The sequence below is a fragment of the Culex pipiens genome, chromosome 1 (assembly GCF_016801865.2).
Source record: "Culex pipiens pallens isolate TS chromosome 1, TS_CPP_V2, whole genome shotgun sequence".
Classification (NCBI taxonomy): domain Eukaryota; kingdom Metazoa; phylum Arthropoda; class Insecta; order Diptera; family Culicidae; genus Culex; species Culex pipiens.
In genome coordinates this window covers 40480713-40506179 of record NC_068937.1, presented here as the reverse complement: position 1 = coordinate 40506179, position 25467 = coordinate 40480713, and the positions used below count along the sequence as shown (strand labels likewise).

Below are 25467 nucleotides of genomic sequence, written 5' to 3'. Positions count from 1 at the left end.
AGCATCCAAACCTCTTTCTACTCCAAGGAACCTTCCACCCCAGTGTTTGAACTGACGACCTTGGATTGCGAGTCCAACCGCCGCCAGCGATTCCACCGGAGTAGGCTTGGTTTGTTGTGGTGTTTGTACTTATGGCATGGAGACGACTCCTACACCTGGAATGACTTAACGGCCTAACAACCAAGGCCGGGACCGACATTTTACTTCCTCATCCGATGGAAGGTTGTAGCAGATGGGAATCGAACCCAGAATCATCCGCTTACAAAGCGGACAGCGTAACCATTCGGCCACGCACTGCCACTGCCTTACAAAACATATTTATTAAATAAAAGATCAAATTTTGGCTTGTGAAAACCTTGTGTTGTGCTTGTATTTATAGGACCTCTAGAAATGTTTTCGTGAAAACACTAACAATAATATTATTCGTAAAAGCAAACTTGGCATTTCGTAAACTTTTAAACGTATAACAAAAATATTTTTAATTCCCAAATTCCAAACTTATCTAAATAATTCCTTGACAGTTTTTGTTATACCATGGTGTCATATCGGTAAAGTATACGGATTTTGGCTTAGCAAGAGTTGGTAGCCTTAATTATGGGCAATGTAATTAGCTTATATCTGCAAGCTCATACATCCAATTTAAATGTTGTCAAAGACAAACTTATGGGAAATTTGACGAGCTTTCCGGTAAAAATATTTACGAGACTGAAAAATCAAGTCTGTCATATAGAAATTGCCAAAAACCATCAAAAAACCAATTTTTTCATCACTTTTATTTTTAAACCGCTGTAACTTTACAAGGATTGGACTTAGGACAATGGTCAATATGGAGACTTTTATGTAAAATTGTCTGGAGAATCGATTCCCGTATTCGGTTTTTGAAAATTTTGACGTTTAGAGCACTTTTCAAAAAAACAGTTTCAGTAAATGATTTTTGTATTTTTTTAGGTGAGTTGCTCCATCCTGCATTTTTCGTGAGTCTTTTTGTAACATCTTAGGCTATCTTCACAAAAATTTTGAACGAAAAAAAATCGTGGGCTCCCCCTCAAATTTGACTTTTAAACTTAAAAATCAAAAAATCTCATAAAAGTTGGGTGTTTTTTTCTTTCAGTGTATTTTTATCGAAAAGCCCGTCAAATTTCCTACAAGTTTGTCTTTGACCACTTTTTGATACGATGCAACGGCTTCGAAATACAGAAATATTTAAATTCCGAATTACAAAAATATTTAAAACACTTACGCCCTTCTCAAATGTCATTATCGAGTGGAACTGGCTCCATATACACAAAAATGGCTTATACAAGCGAAGGATAACATGTCTACAAAGTTTCATTGAAATCGGAGAGGGTCGGGTACAACCGATTCCCTATTTGGCATGGAATTGCTCTTTTGGGAATTTTCCTTGTTAGCATCACTTAAAATTATTTATTTCGTTTTGTTTACACACATTGCCCTTCAAAAAGTGACAGATAGTTCTTCGACGTGTGACGTTACACCTGCAAGTATAGTAGTGAAATAGACGATCCACCGAATAATCAAGATGATGATTTTTTGAGATTCCTTTCACCGATCTTTTGTGCGCGAGAGAGGAGAGAACCCTTCCGACTTTTTCTCTTGATGAGCGTCAAATGATTTTCCTTTGATGAAAATTCTTTCATCGCTGAGTGGTGCTCATAAAAAAATGTAGTTTCCTCGTCGATTTTTTTTTTTTTTTTTAGAGTTCGGGATAAATTATCGCCATCGTGTTCATCACGTTCGACGGTGAGAAAAGCTTGGGGAGGAATGTCATTTTGAGATGATTGTTTTGCAACTCATAAAAATACGATCGCAAAGCCAGGATGTTGGGAACCACGAGGATTCATGGTTTCATCTTGACTAAATTGACGAGTCAGCTGATCAAAATTGCTTACTTTTTCCTACCTTGTCCCTGTCCCTCTATTCTAACTCGAGAAACTTATTTATTAACAAAAACTGTCCGAGAAGCAATTTCACCACGGCGTAATAAGCATGAAAAGTTCGTCGTGGTGCTGGAAGTTTTCGGTTGAAGCGCCAAAAAGGTATTTCTGATTGATCGGCAAATAATGGAAACGTGAACGAGGCACGAATAAATAAAACCACCCCCACCACCACCGGCATCAGAGCGGATGTTTTCTTTATATAGAGCTGACTTTAGAAATAACAGTTTTTGATCGAATCAATTTATACAGAAGTTTTGCGCAAAGGAAACAGGACAATGCTTTCTTTTCTACTGCAGAATCGAAGAATTGAAAGTTTATCTTTCCTCTTTTGACCGCTGGCCAATTTTGGCGAAGAGATTTGAGAACATGAAGTGACTATGATTGCAATTTTACAGCCTTTTGTCTACTGGAAAAATGTATTTTTGTTTGCAGGATTTTCAACCTAGATTCAATTTAGACCTTTTAAATGCTTCTTTCCTTTCAGAAAATTTTATCCCTCCAAGAATAAAACCACCTTTTGGGTGCGGACCGTAACCTCATTTTTTCTTTCTCCGTTTATATCGCAACTTGAAGTTGTCACACTTGTCAGGCGTCCGCGCCAGGATGGAACGATAGAAAAATTGCTATCAGCAGGATTCTTGTTAAAAAAAAGTTACAATTTTTCTTCTTCTTTTCCTTGGAAGAGTGGGGTCGACCTTGCACTTGAAAAACTGTCAGTCCTGATATTATTCGCACAAGAGAAACTCTTGCTTGGTTCGGGGCAAAATGCTCGAACGTTGAATTGAGATGAATGTGGTATTTTTATTTGCATTCCATGCTGGTGGTGGCGTGGCATGCGTTGTGCGTCGGAGTTGGAATTCAATTTGTAGCTCAAATTCAATTTATGTTCGTTTACTTAGCGGATGTATGTGTGTGTGTATGTGGTAGAATGTGGGAGGATGGCATTGAGTGAGTGTTTGCGAAACTCAAACTCAAGTGAAAAGCCGACATGTGTCCCGTGGTGTGGTGAAAATCGGGTGAAGTAATTTGTAGTGACAAGTTTATGCTCCCATCATGACATATTCGAGGAAACGATTAGTGGAAAACTTTTTCATATTTTTATTTTATTCATTTTCTATTCTCATCAGTCAGAAAGAAGCAAACTGTCGAATTGATTTTTTTGTAGTAAAATATGTGAAAGCTTACATAATATGTAAGGTAACTTTTCAAGAGGGCGTTATCTCGCTTGAGAACTACCGAGATTAGCTCCTATTGAAAAGTTACCTCAGATCTTGAGAAAAAAATGACTGATCGCGCCTAAACAACATATTTCAATCAAAATGAATAACAAAACAAAATTTAAGAGCTTTCAACACATTACAGCTAACCTTTTGAACCACTTAACGAGATTTTAATGTCTTGAGAGCTCTTCCAAACACAAGAAACAAAAAAAAGTACAAACATTCTTTTCCCTACAGTCTGCAAAATGTCGAAATCTCTGGACGTTTTCACACTGCTTCGAGATGCCAACGCACTGTTTTCAACAATCGTCAATTTTGGGAACACTTCCAGAGATCTCTCCGAACAAGGAAAAGAACGTTTCCGTTCGTCGCGAATGTTGGACTCACCAAAGCTTTGGCTGATCCAGATGCCGAGCATGTCGAGCTGCAGCAGCCGGTAGTACATTCCCTCGCCGAGTTCCAAATTCATGAAGAGGTGATAGACGAAGCTGCCGCACCAGGGCGCAACAGAACCGACCAGATGGCACCACGAGAGAAAGCGGTACTCCTTCTCCCATGGCATCATTGCCGGAACTGTGGCCAGGATGTACACTATTGGAATGCCTGCGGGAAAGAGACGGAAGAAGATGAAGGAATTATTAGAAAATGTATGGTTGATCTATAGGTTGAAAATTTCACAAACAGGAGATGAGCAGTGCTTGGTGGCGGGACAGGGAAACTCAATTAGCGTCGTCCTTCATAGTGCTGATGGAGGAAAAGCAATTTTCAACCCATTAGATTTTAGCTTTTCATTAGCTGGACATCGATGGACCTTAGTACAAAGTTCCGTTAAATCAAAGAAGAGGAGGTAGAGGAAACTGGACGAAAACGATCCAAACCGATAGAAATCAGTGATCTCAAACGTTAGGAATAGAAATTACTATGGGGAAACTTGCATTTTCACATTTTTGAAATTCAAAAATTCATGTTTAATTATTTTATGAAACTAACACCGTAGAAGTATAGCCCTCGAAGTCCTGAACAACTCTCTCGAAAACAGTACGGTGCTAACTTGTTTCTAACAAAAGTTACATAGCGTTCAAGAGAGAAATTTCGGAATACTCGGTAAAAATCATACTTTTTGCCAACACTGCCAAGTCAAGTGGAAACTTTCGTAAACTTTAATATATTCGAGGAATCGGGTGAAATTTAACGAAATAATGTCTTCTAAATATTTCTTCATAACGATTTTACGTGAGGCTCATCAAAATATAAGAAAAATCGTGTTTATTTTGTATTTCATGATTACTTTGCCAACAGCAAAAAATGTGAGTTTCACTGATTATTTCAATACACTACTTTTGAAAACTATGTATCTTTTTTGTGGCGCGGAGAGTTGTTCAGGACATCCAGGGCTATACTTCTACGGTGTTAGTTTCATAAAACAATAAAACATGAATTTTATAATTTCAAAAATGTGAAAATGCATGTTTCACCAAAGTAATATCCATACAAGCACTACAAACTGTGCAGAAAAGTACTGCTCATCAGCACTGTTTTTTTTTTTTTGTTAGGAAAAGAAGGCCGTTTCGTCTCTTCCAAAGAACAGGAAAAGTTGACACACACTTGAAAAACTTGGAATATTACATTTGACGTGATCGTTTATTATACCTAATACCAAAACATGTAATCGCATAATCTAAGTAAAATTATGTTTATTTTGACGTAAACTGTTGAAATTCTCGTTTGAATACCATTACATCATGCGAAACCTTAAAATACATTACTTATAACCAGTGTTGCGTTCCTCACGCGCTCACGCGCTCGTGAGCGCTCACTTTTCGCTCATTCGTGAGGAGGAGCGCTGCGCGAGCTACACAGAAAAAAATATTCCTGTAAATTTACATTACTTATCATGTACCAAAAGGTATCATGATAAATGATGTATATTTACATTAGATTCATTGGAAATTTACATGACTTTTATTGTAAATGTTCAAACTGAAAATCTTTTGAAATCGTGTAAATTTCCAATGAATCTAATGTAAATGTACACAACTCAAAAAATTTTTTTGAATCTAGAATTCGATTGAAATCTTGAATACTAGATTCAACGGAGCAATTTTAAATCGGTATTTTCACAACCATTAATCCAAAGCATAGGTGATGTTAACACTTTTTAATACAGTTTTGCTTCAAAAATTACTCACTGGGTCAGTTCTTGCTTGAACCTATCGGCCAACGTCTGGTTGAGACCGTGACCCATCTTCCACGAGGCGTCAGTTTCCGTCGTTGTCGCGTTCGTTGACGGCGCCCTTGGTGCCGTACGCCTTACCGCACTCTTCGATCGCTCGGCAACGTGGTCCGTCTTGATGTGATTCTGTGGAGGAGAATGAAAACTTTCAGTAGGTATTGCTATTTACTTACTTTTAAACACAAAAGTTGCACGGATACATCATTTTCTGGTCTCTCGACAGTTGCACCGCCTCGTGGGGTTTGGCCTTCCTCTCAGAGAAGCCCGGTTTGGAACGAACCTTCGACCTTCGCTTGACCACGTCCGTTTTTCCTTCACCTCCTCCTCCTCGTCCAACTCGTCAGTAAGTAGTAACCGCCAGACAACACCTTGCGTACGTCCACCCCTTCCACCACGCTGATCGACGTTCAGCCCTTCATGTCTTGCAAGTCCGCCTCCTCGACGGCAGCCAAGCTAGTACGGAATTGCTCTTAAAACAGAACCGTAAGTCCTGGATTTCTTTGTCCAGCAGCTCGGCATCACCGCTGGTGGAAGAGGCACACACATTAAGCAATGCCGCAATCTGCAACCAGACTTTGTCTGAAAACAAACAAATAATCACACAATCGAGCTTTGAACGTTGAACCTAAAGACCTAGCTACATACCTCTACCAAAGACAGAATATTCCGGGATGGACGATATCTAGCATTGAGTGTAGACCCAGCAATGTCGAAAGCGCCTTTTCGCCACTTCAACCCTTGATTTAGCAGTCCAGAACTGAACCAAGGCCACCACGAATCGACCTCCAAGATCTTAACCGTTTACATTGTTACATTCGCTGCCGGTGGCAGATTCTCTGACTCGTGCCACCGATCAAAGAGCATCCCTTCAATGATAACCCAGAACAGGTCCTGCAGCCAGCGCGACCCATCGACAATCTCCCTCCACCGGTGGCAGGTCATCCGCGCCTGCAGGATCGATGTCCCGTCCAGCAACTTGAAAATCTCCAGCCACAGTTCCGGCGGAAGAAAGTCTTGCCCTTCATCTTCATACGATTCGACAGTCTTCGGAAGGTGGCATCCCAGACAGAGCCAAAACATTCACGTTTCGGCGGGGTTCGACGCGAACAGCAAGCTGACGACGGAACGGTCCGCGGTGATAGTCCAACGCAAGATGCTGCAAGCAACAGAAAAAAAAACTCAACGAAATTTTAAAAATATTTCAAAAGACAATAAACTTACCAAAAGGCACTAAAAAGATCACAAACGCAAAAAAATGTCGCGAAACAGAACAGAGCTCAGCTTTGATTTGTTTTGTTTTGGTTGCCTTGACGTTTCTTCCGCCGCCACGACGACCGAGCCGGCGGCGCCGAGGCTCGACGGCGAAAGCTGACGACGAGGGGTTTTGATGCTTGATCTACAAAATAATGACTATTGCCTAATTAGAGGCGGATTATTTTGAAATCAGTGATAACTAATACCAGCACTATGATTTTTTTGTTCAAGAAAAACAAGGTAATTTCACCAAAGACGAATTGTAAACAAACAGTCAATCCTGCTCAAGTTAGTTGATCTTTGCAATAGGAACGAGCAAGATAGACAACGCCTCGTTTTTGATCCATAATCATGATCTCTGCGCGTTTCACCTCCAAACACCACAAAATAATTTGTTTTGTTTTGACTGCTGTCAGCCTCATTGTTATAATTGGATTATAAATAAATACGTGACATCTTTTTTACATCAGACAATTTTTACATTGATTTCAATATTTACATGATTTTGTAGCGTCCAAATTTGTCGACCAGATAAACATTTACATGTTATTTGGCCATTACATTAGATTTAGATTTACATGAACGGGTTTTACATGAGATATATCAGTTTACATTAAATTTAAATATTACATAGAGCCAATTTACATGTGAAACATTGTTTCCATGTCGTGTAAAATTACATATTTTTTTCTGTGTAGCTCACGTTTGCCCGCGCTGACGTTTGCTTCGATTTTTTCAGCTCGCGTTTGCTCCACGCTCGCGCTCGCGCTCATATTTCGCTCACGGAGCGCTCATTTTGGACGTGTCGCTAATCATTTAACGTTTTTGAGAAAGTTTTTTTTTTTCAATTCTAGATGGATTTTTTTGCGTAAGGTGCAGTAGGGCTATGGAAATATGACTTTGTGAACAAATTTTATGATATATGAATTGGAATAGCTTATTTTCATCAATCATGTTTTTAAATAAAAGGTTGGATTCGCAAGGGTCAAATAGTTTTTTAGACATACAGTCGAATGTAAAAATATTTAACAATTTAAAGGCCTTATTGTAGCAGAGAGGGGCGGAGGGGTATAGACGCCTAAATAAAAGGGCCTGTAAACCTTAGAGTAGGAGTAGGAATCTCGTAATCGAGAACGCCAAGGCAATGCTGTAGAGCGAATAATTTGAAAAACTTACAAAACAATGAATTGATTCAAGAGGAGTTGTGCTTTGGTAAGTTCGAATCAAGGTTAAATGCTTGGTTGATTAAAATATAACATTAAACTGTTTTTATGTACCTAATCAGTGTTTTGACTACATTTCCAGATTGCGGGTCAGAATGAGCTACCATTAAAAAAAGTTATTCCGTTTATTAAATCTTTCGGCGATTCAGTGATTAGAAACGGCTAATCATTTCTATAAGGTTAGTCTTTATTTGGCAAACATTTTAGAAAAAAGGGTAACATTTTTGAAACAGTTCTATTTTTAAATATATGCCTCAAAATTCCTAAGGGTTGAAATAACCACCAAAAGGTTGGCTCTTCTTCCAACAAGTGAATTTTATTCAACAATTTCGCAATCAAACCTCTGAAAACATTCAATTACAAGTTATATATGATTTTTTGAACATGGATGATTGTAACTGTTTAAAAAATTATTTAAAAATAAATAAAATATACATAAATTGTAAATATTTTTATACATAACAACAATGGTCCAATATGGATTTGATTTGTGAACAAACAGTCCATCTCTTCACGTGAATGAATGTTTACATTATGAATTTAGTTTTTGTTCCTTGTTCGAAAAATGTCTAGCTTTTAAATACAGTCGACTCTCTGGTTGTCAATATCCAAGGGACCGTCGAGGAAGAGAATCATCAGTTTACAGAACGATGCAAAATGAAGACTCGATTGAAAATATTTTTTTCTTCATACCCAGATATGGAAGAGAATCATGGCAACGTCCATCAAACAAAAACAAACTAATGTCAAACACCATTCAAAGCTTCGTTTCGCCAAGAAAAATGTCTATGCAAGCCATGAGAAAGTGAAATTATTGACAACCGGAAGAGATTTTCAAAGCAAACAGAATCCAAGGGACCGTCGAGGAAGAGATCCTTCAAGCAAGGGAAAATATCGAGGAATGAAGATAATTAAAGTATGCAGATTGAAGGGACTGAAAAATTCATCGGTAGATGGAGAATTATTGATATCGAGAAGATCGACAGCCAGAGAGTCGACTGTAGAACGTAAATTTCGGTTCGCTGATCAAATCCATTTCATTGCCTACTTTTGTTTGTTCGACCACTTTCTTTTTTTTGTCTGTTTTTGCTGCCTGTGCTGAGATAGTTCTAGAAACTTCGTTTCAAACAGGCAAATGCTTCAACAGGAAAAAACAACTAGGGGAACTATACCCTTTCTCAGCCTATTTCTATTATCGGCCTATCAGCACTTTGATCATGAATTACAGCTTTCATAAAGTGTTTTTGACTGCTCTAAAGTAATAAATAGCTCAAATAAAAATGAGCAAGCAACTAATCATTGTTGATACATCTGAAAATTTTGATGTTATATACCGGAAAACGGCAAAAGTGATGAGAATTGGTCGAACGGCTTAGTATATTTCCCCTACCTACTTTGGCTCACCAGCTCACGTGAGCGCAAAACGCTCCGGTGAGCGTGAGCGAGCACGAGCTACCTGATAAAAACTCACGCTCCAGCTGGAGCGAGCTAGCCTTCCGTGAGCGCTCGCTCATTCGCAACCCTGCTTATAACCCAACTTCGCGCTTTATTTGATGCACATAACTGGAGCATAAAATTTGATGTAATTTTACATCAAACGAAATCTAATTTCACGAGCTTTAGCCAATATTGTTTGACGCCGCAAAAAATATTGTTTCATCAGCGTTTTTCGTCAAGATTATCTAAATTTTATTCTTTACTGTCCTGGACCTGCTTTCGGCAATCAAATCTATGAGAAAGGTAAGTTTAATCATTCTTGAGATGGCAAAATTGAATACTAATAGTTTTGACGTTTTCCGTTTCGTTGCGGTTTGTCGCAGGTTGCCGAAATCATCGAGCTCAAAGAAAAAATCGACGATGTTCCAGTTCGAGTTTTGTCCACTGGAGAGGATGTTCCCGGAGTGGACCAAAACCGTAGTTCCCAAGAAGTGAGTTCCTTCAAGCATGGCAACATCTCCAGTTGTGTGGCCAAAACACTCCAAACGGCAAGCCGGAAAATTTGTAATGGAACGACGCGATGAAATTTCAGTGACAATGCGAGGAAGAAAATAAGACTACTATGGACTGTGTGAAATTGTGTGATGAATTGAAATGTGTTCCAATAAAAACATAAACTTCAGATGAACAAACGTTTCTTTTTATCCAACAAGATTCCTTTTAGAATCATTCTCCACCAAATGATATGTTAATGTTAATGTAATTTTACACGAACTTGGATGATTGTTGGTCGTGTAACTTTACGTCTTATTTAACACAAATTTAGGTCTGATTAGATGCTCCAGTTATGTGTTATCTTATTTGACCGAAAATTACACGTTTTTTTGTTTGTGTGCAGTTTCATAGCGGAATTGCAAAAAAGATACCATCATCTGGGGTGAAACGGGACACATGGGGCGAATTGGGACAGCTGTTTTAGCCTTGTTACCTCTTAATTTTTGGTATGTTTTTAATTTTGTTTTGGATAGAACAAGCAACAACAACAAAAATAGTGCATCGATTTCCGAATTGCAAGCTCTTAAGTGCTCTAAAACGTGCTGTCCTTATTCAGACTATAGTCCCGATTCACCCCAGATGACGGTACTTTCCTGTTTCTCTTTGTTTCGTCGTTCGTTTGCGCGACGGGTGGCCATGAACGGCCATGGTCCAACTTTAACAACTTTTTACTCAATTTTGAAAAAATATAGAACATATAGAAACAAGGGTCCTGATTGCTCAAAACAGACCCTTTCACAGGTTAGCACAAATCGAACGCGATGCAAAACTCCTCTGATCCATTCCTACCGTTTGTCACTTCCACACCAATCGCTACTGAAAATTCTCTCTTTTTCTCTCCCTCTCACTCCAATCGGGTAGTACAGCGAATGTCTCATAGAGACCGATTGCGCTTTATTGCTCAAAACCTGGGTGATGAATAGAGCGAATGTGTAACGTGATTTTCGAATGATCCCACTTTGTTTACATCTAGAAAGTAGGAAGCTGCTCAAGCACAAGCATGACTTTTTTCTTACTAGTAAATGAGCTGTTTTATAATAAGTTATTGGTGTTTCATTTTGGCTAGTTTTGATAATTTTTTGATGCGGGATGACGAAGAGCTGCGGCGAGAGTGTCATTCTGCGATGTCACAGATAAATTCCCTGGCTGATTTTGGAATCCTACAGATCTTCCTGGTCCAGCGAAAAAGATCGCTAATTCTAACGAAGCTGATCCAACAAACAGAGAAGATTTTTCTCTAAACCAGTGTGTTTTCAAACGGATTCAAATTGAGATTAAGGCTTCTGGATGGATACAACCGCATCGACTCCATAAACAACTTCAATTCATAATTATAAAAAATACGATCTCAACTTCAACTTTTTAAAGATTTCTTGACTTCAACTCCAGATCCTCAAAAGCCACAAATTCCTCATTCTTGAAAAAAAAAAACATTTTTGTAATGATCAATAACAATATTCTCTACTTTTGGCGAACAGTAAATTGGTTCCACTTTGACAGTTCAAAATTGAGACCGTTTTGCGAACCACTATTCAGCACCCAGCTCAAAACTGACTCAAAATAGTCTGCGATCGGCTTTCCTTTGATCATTGAACAAATTGCTTAAAATCAATGTTATCAACAATATTTTGAAATTTTGTTGTTTACACAACATCAAAAACACATTTGATAGCAATGCCAAATTCTAATTGAATACAAAATGAGGTAGTGTAGGCCGGTATTTTGTCAGATTCTCTCCTCTTTGAACATATTCTCTTGTGACTCGGGTCGACGGACGGAGTAGGCAAATAAATTCACAAATTATTATTATTGCCAAGACGCTGCACAGTGGGCGATATCGAACCTAAAATCGGACTTAATAAATCGCGGCTGGTTCCCTTGTATGCAAACTAGTGTCTCTTACGTAAAAAACGTTTCTTAATCCACCATTAGGTGGGTGGTGCCTTCCTCTCATTTACAAAGTAATAATGAAAATAAGTTTATGAAAAAAAATACCTGATACAGACTTTTCCAGAAAACATGCAGACTCTCATTTGAAGCAATATGGCAACCGGGCGTTTCGCATCTGACGCGACTCTCGCACGTAAACAAAAAGACCCGGCCTTTTGAGGTTATGCAAAAAATCACCCTTTTTTGTATTTACAAATTTTTTTTTCTTGGCATAACTTTTAAAATACTTTACTAAACAAAATAAAATTTTAAAGGGTCTTAGAGGATCCCAAAACGAACAGAATAAGGTGGATCCGGCCAAAATCGGTTCAGTCAGTTCTGAGATAATCGTGTGGAAAAAAATCGTGTCTACACACATCCCCACAGACATTTGTTCAGAATTTGATTCTGAGTCGATAGGTATACGTGAAGGTATACCTAGGAGGTGTATTAAAGAAGTTCATTTTTCGAGTGATTTTATAGCCTTGCCTCAGTGAGGTGAGGAAGGCAAAAATCCGGAGAATCGATTGGTGATGGTTTCATTCATTTGCCCCAATTCCTTATTTTTCAACAATTTTTCTTTAAAATCGATCTGAATTTAGAAAGGAGGCTTTATGAGGTCATCCAAAATACACTTAACTTATGTGAAAATGTCTCAGGAATCCAATAAAAATTACCACATACATCGCAAAAATCATCTAGGACCCATTTAACCCCAATTCCGCTATAAAAGAATTTACATAGGAATGACTTTGTGCACTTTGTGTTTGTTCGATCAGTCGTATTGAAAAAAAACAAGAAAAACACATTTTTCGTACAGCAAAACGTATTCTGACTTTTGAAGAGATTAACTCACTGAAAACCAAGATTTCCACATCATCATCCAATTGTTAATGTAACAAGCAATTCATTATGCAGGATCAAAAACTTCCCACCCTCCCGCCATTTTTTTTAACATAATTAAAAAGCTTTCAAGAAGCTTCCAAGGACGGCGCATCTCTATATTTAAACCCGAAGCACCATAATCGGACTCAAAAGTGAATCCACGTGGGGGCGGGAAGACGAAATGAAGCACACGTGCGTGCAGATTCCAGTTCTGATTCTGCGGACTTTTATGAAGCTTTTTTTTCCTTCTAGGAACTGAAATGTGTCCGCAAAGCCAAGAGCATCATCGCAAATATAAAAAAACTGCTAGGTGCGGCACGTGGACTGCAGACTCAGCAGCATCCATAAGTGGGACGACGTTAGTATGGAGTGGTACAGACAAAAAAGGCAATGTTCTGTTTTTTTGAGAGAATGTTTCAATTTTGTGGTGGGCGAGACAGGTGGAGGGAAATGGTGCAGCAGATGGTTTTCACGTGGGTTGTGAAAAACCCGGAGAGAAGCACAAACAAATGGAATCTTTGTTCAGGACAGATCTGCAGTTGATTTAGGAAGAAAATTTCACGATAAAGCTAATTCTGTTGGATAAAGTCCTCGACAGGGATGCCAGATGCATAGTTGACACAGCGAAAAAAAAATCTTGAAAATTTAAATTTGCATGATAATTCTATTAAAAGTTCAAAAGTAATGCATCTTTCCACTTTTCTGCGTGGAAATCATGTCCAACCCATTATTGAATAGGTAAAGGAAATACTTGTCTCAAGTTAAGGTCACTTTAGAGATATTTGTATACTTTTACTAAAAATTACTACTTTTTATAAAAATTTTAATCAAATTAGGACTTTTTAATCTTTTACAAATCTTGAATTTTGGGACAACAGATCGAAAAAATACGTAACGTAAATAAATATTTTCTTAAATTCATCGATATTTGAATTTAGGTACAGTATCATTAATATGACTTTTGTGAAACTTTTTGCTAAGTTTTTATTTTGAAAATTGGGCTCAAAAACTTTCAACAAAATTTGTACCAGCCGTTACCAAAAAAAATCAAAGCTCAACCATGCAAATACATTTTAAAGCAAAAAGTATCACAGTGATTCAAGGTTGTTAATTGATAACCTTATCAACGATGATCTTATCGATAAAGGATATCGTGGGGCCGATAACGATAACTTTAACAGAATACGATTATTCTGTCAGCGATAATCAGCGATAACTCGTTTAAAATATCATACTAAAATTAACTTTTTTAAAATAAATCCTGTAAAACTTTTAAAAATTTTACTACATTTTCTAAATAATTTGGTAAGATGAAAAGTAAACGTTTCACCTAATAATATGATATTTTTTCAATAATTTAGTAAGTTGAAAAGTAGGGGAGTTTGGGGTAATATGGACAGTGGGGGTAATTTGGACAACCCTTTAAAAATCACCTTTTCTTCGGATATAAAGCGAAAACGGCAATTCAAGTGATAAGGCTAGTACTAGTAATGGCCTAGGAGTATGGACAAACTAAAAAAGTTGGAATAGGTTATGTAGTTTTGGTATAATATATAAAAGTTTCCAAAGGCCGGTTGGCACTGCCTTAAGTTCTAATTTTTGAGGGTTGGGAAATAAGGTTTTGCAGGAATTATATTGCAAAAAAGTGGACAATTTTTGTTTAAGAGGGTTGTTTGAACGATGCCTGAGGTATGTACGTATAAATATTGTGCATTTTATCCATTTTTATCATCAAAAATTGCCATTTTTGATAAAACATGATATGGGGGTAATTTGGACATAGCTTGTGGGGTATTTGGACATACCTGAAAGCACATCCGTGGAACTCTGAACAAATTTCTGCTCAAAAAGTGTGACGAGAAATCAGTTCATTAATGTTCTACGATAAATTTGTCCTGGATGATTTCTCAGTACACTACGATCTCATAAAAGAAAATGTATACCAGTTAGACTGACATTCGTGGCAACGAATCAAAACAAACAAGCTCATCACGATTTGCACCTTTTTATCAACTAAAAATTGAGTGAATATGTTTTACCGTTAAACTGGCCATCACACGCAATGTTAAGCGTTTTGCGTTTTGCGTCTTCCATAAACAACCAGCTTAACAAGAGTACAGATCAGGGATGCCACTTGGTTTTTCAAAATGTCTGTAAAAAAGTCTGTGTATGTCTGTGCATTTGTCTAAAATTCAAATATATCAATTCACGGTCATTGAAATCCATCAAAAAATGCGTTTTTAAGCATTTGAAGTCTAACGAAATAAGTTTCAACAAAAAAGATTACAAAATATTAATTTAAGCATCCCTGGTACAGATTGAAAGTTGAAAAAAACTTGGCCTGGTGACATCAACTAAGACAACAGAAGTGATCACTTGGAGGCACATTTAAAATTGCTTCATTGAACCATTTGTTTTTAAATAACTACCGTACCTTTCAAGCGTAATGTTTATTTCAGTTCAACTTATGTCTTCTTTGTACAAGATTCATAAAAATAATGCTCGTAACAAATCCAACTATCCTTAACTACCGGAAAATAATCCATTCAGATGGCACTTCTCTGGTTCTCGATCAAGTGATGTTCACACTAAACATTTTTCATCAGATTTGTTTTATGGAAATCCGTTTCTTTTAGGACGCAATGGAATATGAACGAAAATGGTTCCTGAAGATGGACGGAAACTTGTAAACATTGGAAAATTGTTTTTTTTTGCAGGGCCAGCTACGATGTTGTTTTGTTTTATGTGTATAACAGTTTATGCCAGTTTCTATCAGTCAAGGGGTTCTAAAGTTGTGTTTCGAGTTATTTGCTCAGGCTGGAGAAAAAATCGTGCTGTTGATCAACCCCTCGGTTAAATCTATTATAAAATCTGTTATAAAAGTTGGAGCTCTCCACCGCTAGAGGCAGCACTGTATAAATCCCTCTTTTTGAATCTCAAGTTCTACCGATGTGCCTGAAAGTCTACCTGTCAGGCAAACAAAAAGTATCTTTCATGGTTGGTTGAGTTTTTAAATGGATTTAGATAAATTTAGAGGGATTTAAAATGTCAGATCGGAATGTGAGCAATAAGATCTTTCAAAAAACCCCTATTTTTTAATTTAGATAAAAAAATTTCAATATTTGAATGGATGAAAATCTGATTAATGCACATTGGGCGTTCAACTAGACTCTAATGTTTTTAATTAATTTCTTTGAAATTTCTAATTTCTATGCTGGTTTTCAATAATATTTAAATTTGAAGGGCTACGGAATGTAAAACTAAAAAAAATAATGGTTTCAGGTTAATAAGTTCTATATAAAGATTGATTTAGATAAATCTAAACGATACCTTAATCACTAAAAGCTAAACTTGTGCCTAATCCAGAATCAATGTTCTAATCAAAATTGATAAATGATTTAATTATGTAACTACACTGAACTATTTGTTTTCTTCCTTTTGAATTATAGTTCTATCACAAAATCATGATTCAAAACTCTGATAAAATATTGTGAGCAAAAAAAAAACTTAAAAACATAGAGCAATCACAAAACCAGGTTGAAGGTTAAAAATCATGCTCAAAACATCAAATGTTAAACTTATTCATCCACATGTGTCCAAATTACCCCACAAAAGGTGTCCATATTACCCCACAAGGCATGTCCAAATTACCCCACAAGGCATGTCCAAATTACCCCACAAGACATGTCCAAATTACCCCATAGGGGTGTTCATATTACCCCTACACAAAAATGTGGGGGTAATTTGGACACCTTTTAATTTTTGCGATAAAAATGAGTTTTTCATCAAAATTTATCGAAATGAATGAAATTTTTCCATCGAATATGATCTCTGTTATCCTCTGGTTTCGTTTACATTCCTTTAAAATATCCATACAGCCCGTGGCAGAGCAATTTCCTTAGGGTGTCCAAATTACCCCACACTCCCCTATGAGACCTCAAAAAAATTCACAAATTACAGTATTTTTTGAAATACTCAAACATTTATGGTTTGCAATATGTTTATTAAACGATGTGACTTTGTATATACATTTTCTCTGTTTTAGAGTTCTTTGATCAAAATACTAAAATTTTCATAAAATAGCGTGTTTCATACAAATACAACACTTTTAAAAGTTTTAAATAATTGTTTTCAACGATGCGAAATTTTGTACGCATTTTCACTTTAAAACATTTCTTTGGTAAAAAACCCAAATTTTCACAAACAAAAAAAGTATAGTACTCAAATTTTCAAAATTTTCGATATAAGTTTGATACGATACGATACAATTCATCAAACAAAATATGCATAATTTCACAAAATACCGTACTAAATGGAAATTCAATTCAATTCAATTCGGTTTTATTGGTGAATAATCAAGATACAATGAGTTATTTTGAAGTGCATAACAGAGTTTTGGAGTTCCTTACAGCTGTGTGTTGCATCATAATCCATTTAGGAACAATTATTTCTTTAACTAAGGCACTAGCAAGAGTAAGAAAAAACTATAAAAAAAACTTACAGAAATTGCAAAGGAAAGGGGATAGAGGAAGAGAAAGCTTATATCTAGATCACAGGTTATTTATCCTTTGTAGATGTGTTTGATCATCAGTTCCCCAAGGGCCAGGAATTGTTCTGCCTTGTTCCGGCAGCTCCGAAACCGCGTCATCATCTCCCCCGCGAGAGCAAAGAACTCCGGCAGGGTGAAGAGATCTTCCCCGGTGACTTCTTGCTGGGCCGTACTGCCGCTACCGGCAGCGACCACGCTGGCGAACGAACGCCCCCAACCAGGAGGGAACGCTGAGTTTTCCGCTGGAACCGTACGCTGTCCAGCTGCAGGAACGGCTGCGCTCATACTTCGCTGAGGAGGGTGGGACGCTTTCTTCTTCCTCTTTTCCAGCTCCTCGAGGTAGGCCTTGCGCGCGACGCATCCGCGGTAATTGCCGGTATGGTTGCCGTCACAGTTCGCGCACTTTACGCGCGGCTTGGTTTGTTCTGCCTTGTCCCTCAAGTCCGCCTTTCGTGGCAGTGCGCACGCCTCCGAGAGGTGTGACTCACCGCACTTCACGCAGCGGGGCCGGAGGTTGCAGTTCCGCGAGCCGTGGCCGAATTTCTGGCAACGGTGGCATTGCGCTACGTCCGTCGGGTTCTTGGTGTAAAACCGCCAGTTTACCCAAAAACCGTCCAACGTTTTAGTCCGCCGCAGGTCTTGGATCTTGACGGTGCCGCGGTCGAAGTACAACAGGTACAGTGTGTGTGTACCTGTTACCGTTGTCTTGCGCGAGAGCACTTTAATCTCCCGCGGTTTTATTCCGGCGTCCGAAAGGTGACCCTTCAGGTCGGAGATCGGACAACTTACCGATTTTCAGACAATATCCGGGGCCTTCCAGCAACTCGTCAACATCGTCCGCCAACGTGTCCAAAACAAAAATTGGAGGTGGTCTTCGTTCCGTTGGAGAATTGCTCTTTTTTGACGTCGGCACTTTTTTCCGTGCACGACCATCATCGTCGTCGTCGTCGTCGGTAGTGCTGCTACCGTCGGTGTTGTTGTTTTCTTCGTCGTCGCTCAGCATCTGGAACTCGTTCCTGATGGGGATGTTGGCGGATGTTGATGTGCCACTGGTCGTGGCACCGGAAGTACCGGAACGGGTTCGCACTGGTGATCTTGGGACATATCCGGGATGTAGTAACTTTTTGTCGATGCCTTCTGCGTTCACGCTCCCCTGCGCGATGGCGGCCGACACGGCGTTGGTTTGTTTACCTTTTTGCACACGGCCGGTAGACGAACTTCGCGGGGTTTTCGAGGCCGCACTCGAACTGCCACGGCCACGGCCGGCCTTTGGCATGCTGGAGAAGCAAACTCGCGGGTAACCACAATCAATTACGGCGAAAAAACTCGAAAAAACGATGGAGCACTGAGCACTAGCTGCATGCTCTCGTGCGTACACGGAGGGAGCTCACTAAATGGAAATCTGTACACAAATTTTCATAATTTTTGATAAGCGTACACAGAAAAAAATATGTGAATTTACTCGACACGGAAAAAAATGAATCACGTGTAAACTCAGTTGATGTAAACTTGAGATTCGACGTAAATGGTTAAATCACATATAAAATCATGTTTTTTCGTTTACATCATAAATGATGTAACATTCGGAAATATTTTTTTGTGTGTATCAAACGATGAGAAATTCTGTATACATTTACAATTCTCTGTTGTTTTTTTTGTGTCAATTCTCATTTTTTTGCAAAATACCGTATTTAATGCAATTACTCAAATTTTCATTATTTTCAATGTGGGTATGACATTTAAATTTCACATAAAATTCGAGTTCTGCGACTCCATTTTAGTCAAATTTGAGTGGTTGATTACACTCAAAAAATGAGTTCGCGTAAACGTGAACAGAGTGCATTGCACCATGAAAGTGAACAGTTTTCTTCCTGGTTCTTGGTGGCATGAACTCTGTTCACGTTTACGCGAACTCATTTTTTTAGTGTACCTGTTATATACACAGAAAAAAAATCAATTCTCGAAACCGTGAAGTCAGTTCACGATTATGAGAACCACGAAGGAATATATTCACGTTTATGGTGCAAATGTGTAACCAAACGTATTATCCTAATTTTGATTCAAAATTGGAGTATTTTTAGATCGAAGTTTAGAGACAAATTTGGGTCTAAGAAAATTAAGGGATCACTCACTTATTTTAAAGAGTTTAGGAGCGTTTTTTTTTTTCGTTATGTAACGTAGTTAAGATAGGGGTAAAATTGGGTCATACAAATTTCCGCATTATTGTATGACCCAATCTCACTCCAGACCCAATGTCACCCGTGATGAAGATACTTAATAAAATAGCGCAATCTTGTTACAGATTTAAAACAATCATACGCAATCAAAACCCCCTGGTCGGGGGTTTCAAGATAGCCAAATTCACCAGATAGCACAATCTACTTCCACTGATGTTACAGTACCAGGCAAAAATGACCCACCTCACTGAACAATTCAAGTAATAACCCACAGATAAGTTATCAAGGTCTACCATTGAATTCGCAATACCAAGCTTGCTATCATAAGCATAAATAAGACCAAGTTAGTCGATTTGCGGCAGTGCATTGCTAAACATCACTCTACAATTAAAATCGAAAATCGAAATGTTACTTTTAAGAACTGCTCTTCTCTTACTTACTGCATCGGCTTGCAATGCCCTAAACTCCACAAGCAAGGATCCCGACAACGAGTTCAGCATAGATGAGATATCCACGTTGAACCGCCATTTTCTGGACTTTTTGATCGCGTACGACGTGGACCGCGTTGCAAATCCCTCCGACCTCCCCTGTGTGACCACCTTGCGCCAGCTATCGGAAGCTTACACGCGCCGAGAACGTCACGCACTGGAATGGTACGACTCGTGGGGCAAGATTCCTTCCGGACTGTACTACGGCAACGGGTATGCATTCGGGAACTATGAACAGTGCCGTCGGTTCAGGTGGAATGATGTCCGAGGACAGCACTGCTACTTTGCGGCAGTTTTTCCGAACGAACTGCCGGTGTTCTACTCCGGACTGTGCGTGCCGCAGTTCTGTACGCAGCACGCTGTGGAGAGTCTGTACGTGGAGTACATGGCCGGGAAGGGACTCTTTGTAGTGCCGACGGAGGATCGGATCACTTGTTATAAGGATCGGAGCGTGGAGTTCAACGGAGCGGTTGTTAGTGCAGTGTAGGTTACGAGATATTTGAGAGGACTTTGTACTAAGATTTGATATAATCTGTATTGCAGAGTGATATTCTCCATCTTTGCTGGAATCATTGCTGGTAGTACGGCTAACGAAGCTGTTCAAACCGCTCGACACCTGGAGATCAAAGTACAGTACGCAGCGTTTTCGCTGATCAGAAACATCCGCAGCATCCTGCACATCGTCCATCCGACGAAGCAGAACCAACTGATCGAGTGTGCCAACGGAATACGGGCCCTGTCGATGATCTGGATCATCGTGCTGCACGTACACGAAGCCGGACTCGCGGTGTTCTACGTGAATCCCATTTCACGAGAAAGCTACATGAAAAGCTTCATGGGAACGGTATTGTTCAACAGTGGAGGACTAGCGGTTGATACGTTCCTAGCACTCAGTGGAATGCTTGTTTCGTTGAACTTGCTCAAAGAGTTGGACCAAAATGGGAAGATCAACCCGTTGAAGTTGTATCTACGGAGGTACATCCGGCTAACCACTCCCCTAGCGCCAATGATTCTTATGGCAGTATCCTTCGCCAAATACATGGGAGAAGGTCCCCTGTGGGCTCCGATAGTTGGTCAATATGAAATCAGCTGCAGCAAGTATTGGTGGTCAGCCCTGCTGCACGTTCAAAACTACGTCAACCCCAGGACTATAGTAAGTACAACCAAGCATTCCATCAATAGCTCCTCAAACCATCTCTCTCCCCCTCCAGTGCCTTCCCTGGACCTGGTACCTGTCCGTAGACATGCAGCTCTACATCCTTGCCCCCGCCCTGATCTACCCGCTGTGGCGCTGGGGAAAACGAGTCCTGCTAGCCATCGGTGCCCTCGCCTTAGCGTCAACCCTCTGCGTGCTAACCTCTTTCCTCGTCAACGACTTCCGCATCAACTTCACCACGGACGGACTCCGCTTCATCATGACCTACTACCCAACGCACACCCGCATGGCAGTCTGGCTGCTCGGAACCATCCTCGGCTACATCCTGCACCGCACCAAAGATTCAGGCGTCCAACTACCCAAACGCTACTACGCCCTCGGTTGGTCCACCTGCTTCGCCCTCCTAGCCCTAACCATCTACTCGACCTTCGAAATCACCCGAACCAACCACCAGGACTACCCCCCGATCGCGGACGCCTTCTACGAGTGCCTCTCGCGGCCCATCTTCGGAATCTGCGTCCTCTGGATCATCCTGGCCTGTGTCAACGGCGCCGGTGGAGTCATCAACCAGCTGCTCAGCTCCGGACTGTGGCAACCGTTGGCGAGACTGTCGTTCACGATGTACCTGCTGCATCCGGCGCTGCTGATTATGGCGACCATAGCCAGTGCCAAAACGGATGCCCACTTCAGTGTGATGGAGCTGTTCTACCGGGTGTGGGGAGCGATCGGGTTGACTACGAGTGTGGCGTTGGTTTGGAGTGCCGCGTGGGAGGTGCCGTTTGGGACGCTGGAGAGGGTTGTGTTTGGGAGATTTACGAAATTATGGAAATTGCAATTATGTATTCGAAATAAAAAAAGCATAATTTGAAATACGTTTACTTTACAATTCAAACACCATAGAAACACGTATAGAATTCCTGTATACAGCAAATCCGGTAACTCGATGTTGTCGAAACTTGACAACATTGAAATGTTTTCAAAATCATCAAAAAAAACTAACCTAATCCACCTATGTGGTTGGTGCCTTCCTCACTCTTTACAAACAGTTGTTGACATGACATTTGAACACAAATTTCATAAATTTTTTTAGATCCGGAATAAAAAATACACAAATATCACTGAAGTGGTCATAACTCGAAACAGGGTTGCCAGATCATCAATGTTTTGGACTCGTTGAATAGGTCTTTACCTAACCAATGATGGGTCGGTTGATAGATCCGGACATAGTTTACATATTTTTAGTAAGATCCGGATATTTGTGAAAACGCAATTTTATACATAACTTTTGATAAGTGCAGTGCTTCTTGGGACGCGCAGTCCTGTTTTTTCGCGATAATTTTTGTCTCTTTTGTGTCGCTGTTTGTGTGCATGGGGTGATTGGTCAGTATAATTGAATAATGCCTTCATAAGTACAGTGCTTCTGGGGACGCGCAATCCTGTTTTTTCGCGATAATTTTCGTCAGAAATGTAGTAATAATTTATACCAACTGGCTGTGTTAATGTTAACTCATCAAACTATCGATTTTATGAAGAGTAAAGCGTAATTTATTTACTATTTTTGAAATTTGCTCGCGTAACCTAAATTGTAAAAACAGTAAAAATATCCTGATAAATCCAGCCCATAGCACTACTGCTCGGCTGGCACGCGTTCGATAAAAAAACTTTTTAAATAATCTATCTTTCCGCAGCCGGCTGCCTATGATTTCAAATTTTCAACCGATAAACAAAATGCTCATGGTCACATCACTGCCACTCGTGATTCCTGACCTCATACCCATCTACTAAGGGAGCGTTCTTTTATTACGTAACGCAGTTAGGGGGGGGAGGGGGTGTCGGTGTCTGTTACGAAATGTTACGAAAATAAGGGGAGGGGGGAGTGCTGAAAAATTCTGTTACGTAACGCAAAATTTTCATATAAGAATTCTTAAAAAATTGCAAAAAGACCTTGCGTCACGTGTTACAGGGGGGCTAGGGGGCTCGCTCATCTGTTACGATTTGTTACGAAGGGGAGGGAGGGGGTCAAAAATCCCACATTTTGCGTTACGTAATAAAAGAACGCTCCCTAACCCCCTCAAAACTCATGTGATACTTTGTCGGAGATGCAGTCGATTGGGCGGTCTCTATCACTCAAGTATCGGACTAACATTCCCATCCCCTTCCCCGTGACCCTACCACTGGTCGTGGCCGGCGACGGTATTGATCAGCATGATAGGGGCCTTTGAGAAGTTGCGAAGCGAGGAAAGATAGCTCCCACTTATCTTCCACGGCTCGTGGATGTAATTTCTGGAGGTCCTGACGTATGGGATTGACGTATGGGAGCCCAAACCGAGTCTAATGCGACCAGTTTGACCTGAATCGGTTCAGCCAGTGCTGAGAAAACTGAGTAAGAATTTTGGACACATACACATACACACATACACACATACATTTGTTCAGTTTTCGATTCTGAGTCGACAGGTATACATGAAGGTGGGTCTACGACATTTCTAAAAGAAATTCATTTTCCGAGTAGGATTATACCCTAGTAACATTTTAGGTTTTAAGTAGGTCATAAAAGCCTATTTAGGCCGTATGAGGGTTTTCAGAACCATGATAAAACCTGTATGTTTAAAAAATGTTACTAGGGTAGCCTTACCTCAGGTGAGGAAGGCAAAATACGATTTCGCTATATTTTTTTCAAAATTGACATTGGTTGCGTCCACACTTTGCACATTGCATTTCAATTTTGTATGGGAATTAGTATGAAAAACCCTTCTTTTTTTTAATTTTGATTTTTATCACTTTTATTTTCAACTAAATTTTTCAAACCAATACAATTGCGTTAAAATTAGGAAAATTCTTTAAAACTTTCCCCAAGAAAGCATTGTGCTAAAGCACGTTTAGACCAATTTTGAGGACGCTTTATCTTTTGACAAGAGTAGGATAGCACAATACTTTCTGTAGGGATTATGGGTTGCAGGATTGAATATGTAATAAATTATTAAATGAGTATTTATTATAAGATTGATATAATTCATAAATAAGAGTTAAGAGCGCAACAAAAAGTGCGCACCTTCATGAATATTGCCTTGTTAGCTAATTGTGGATTGAGTGCGAGAGCGCGCTAGCGAGCTGCGAGAGAGAACAACGAGCGTGGAAACAACGAGATGCGCGCGGCCGGCGAAAGAGAGAATGAAGATTGTCAAATCAGTTTTGTGGTTAATTTCTGTGGAATAAGACGTGTTGTTTGTTAATTGCAAAATATCTGTGTTTTTATTATAAAAGAAAGTCCCCGATCACGACAATGGCACAGTCCGGTAAGTCGAACCTTTTTGATTCATGAAAGATCATTTGTTTTGCTTAAATTGTTGTGTTGTGAAATCCAACAGTTTTGTTTACCTGCCAAGATGCAGGTCCAAAGTTTCGCTTTGTTGTTTTGCCTGTGTTTTGAAACAGGTAGATTTTTGTTTGAACTTGTTATTTGAAATTGATAAAAGGCATAAAACTATCTGCGATAATTGACGGTCTTGAATTTAATGAATGATTTGCTTGTTGTTGTGATATTGGGAACGAATGTTTTGTTTTGAAGTAGTAAGTTTGGCTTTTCGTTGTGATAACTGAAAACCATGTTTTAATACTTAATATTTTTACTTTTAATTCAAAAAAATTTATAAACAAATAATAAAAAAACAAACATATTCAAATAAATTTAAATAATAATAAATTAATTTAAATAATATAAAAACTTATAATCATAAACAACTAATATTATTCCAACACACCATAAATTAACTAAAATAAACATAAAATTTACAATTTCATCAATACCCACAAAAAATAAACACAAAATCCCTCAAATCACTCAATTATTAACAATCCCCACACAATAAATCATTATTATATTCATTGTCGGTTTTGAGGCGAATGTCAGTATTGTTGGGTAGGAGGCGTACGTGTTCGCGTTGAAAAGTGATCTAAATTGAGTGGAGTAAATATGGTTCTGCTCGGCGCGTCTGCACCTGTGGGGTATTGTACTTTTTCTTATTTATTGTAATTATATTTTTTATCTCTTCTTTACAGGGTTTTATGTGATATCTTTTTTTAAGTCGCTTGGTATAATATAATTTACTCTCTCGCGCTCATGAGTGTGTTGTTGTAGGAGGGTGTTAGTGGTTATGCGGTCGTTTTAGAAGATGCTGGCTATGTAGTGGTTTTGGTATTTAGCAATATAGTAATGAGATTGGATTGTTGGATATGTTGTGGCGTTGTTGAGTATGTTTATAAGAGTATTGGATAGTCAACGTGTGACTCGTATGTGTGCTTCGTCTCGAATATCTCTATAGGTATAGATATAATATAAGTTGTCACTCACATTATTTTCGCACCTCAATCCTTCCAAATCTATAATAAATTTAACAAACCTG

At 39.1% G+C, this 25467-nt stretch overlaps 1 protein-coding gene across 1 annotated transcript in view; it reads right to left on the bottom strand.

Annotated features, from left to right (window-relative positions):
• The window catches only part of LOC120415881 (progestin and adipoQ receptor family member 4), a 98343-nt gene that overhangs the window by 48225 nt on the left and 24651 nt on the right, over nt 1-25467 (bottom strand). The window contains exon 3 of the mRNA XM_039577557.2: nt 3566-3781. Coding sequence (XP_039433491.1) covers nt 3566-3781 — 216 coding nt within the window. The remainder of the gene's footprint in view (nt 1-3565; nt 3782-25467) is intronic.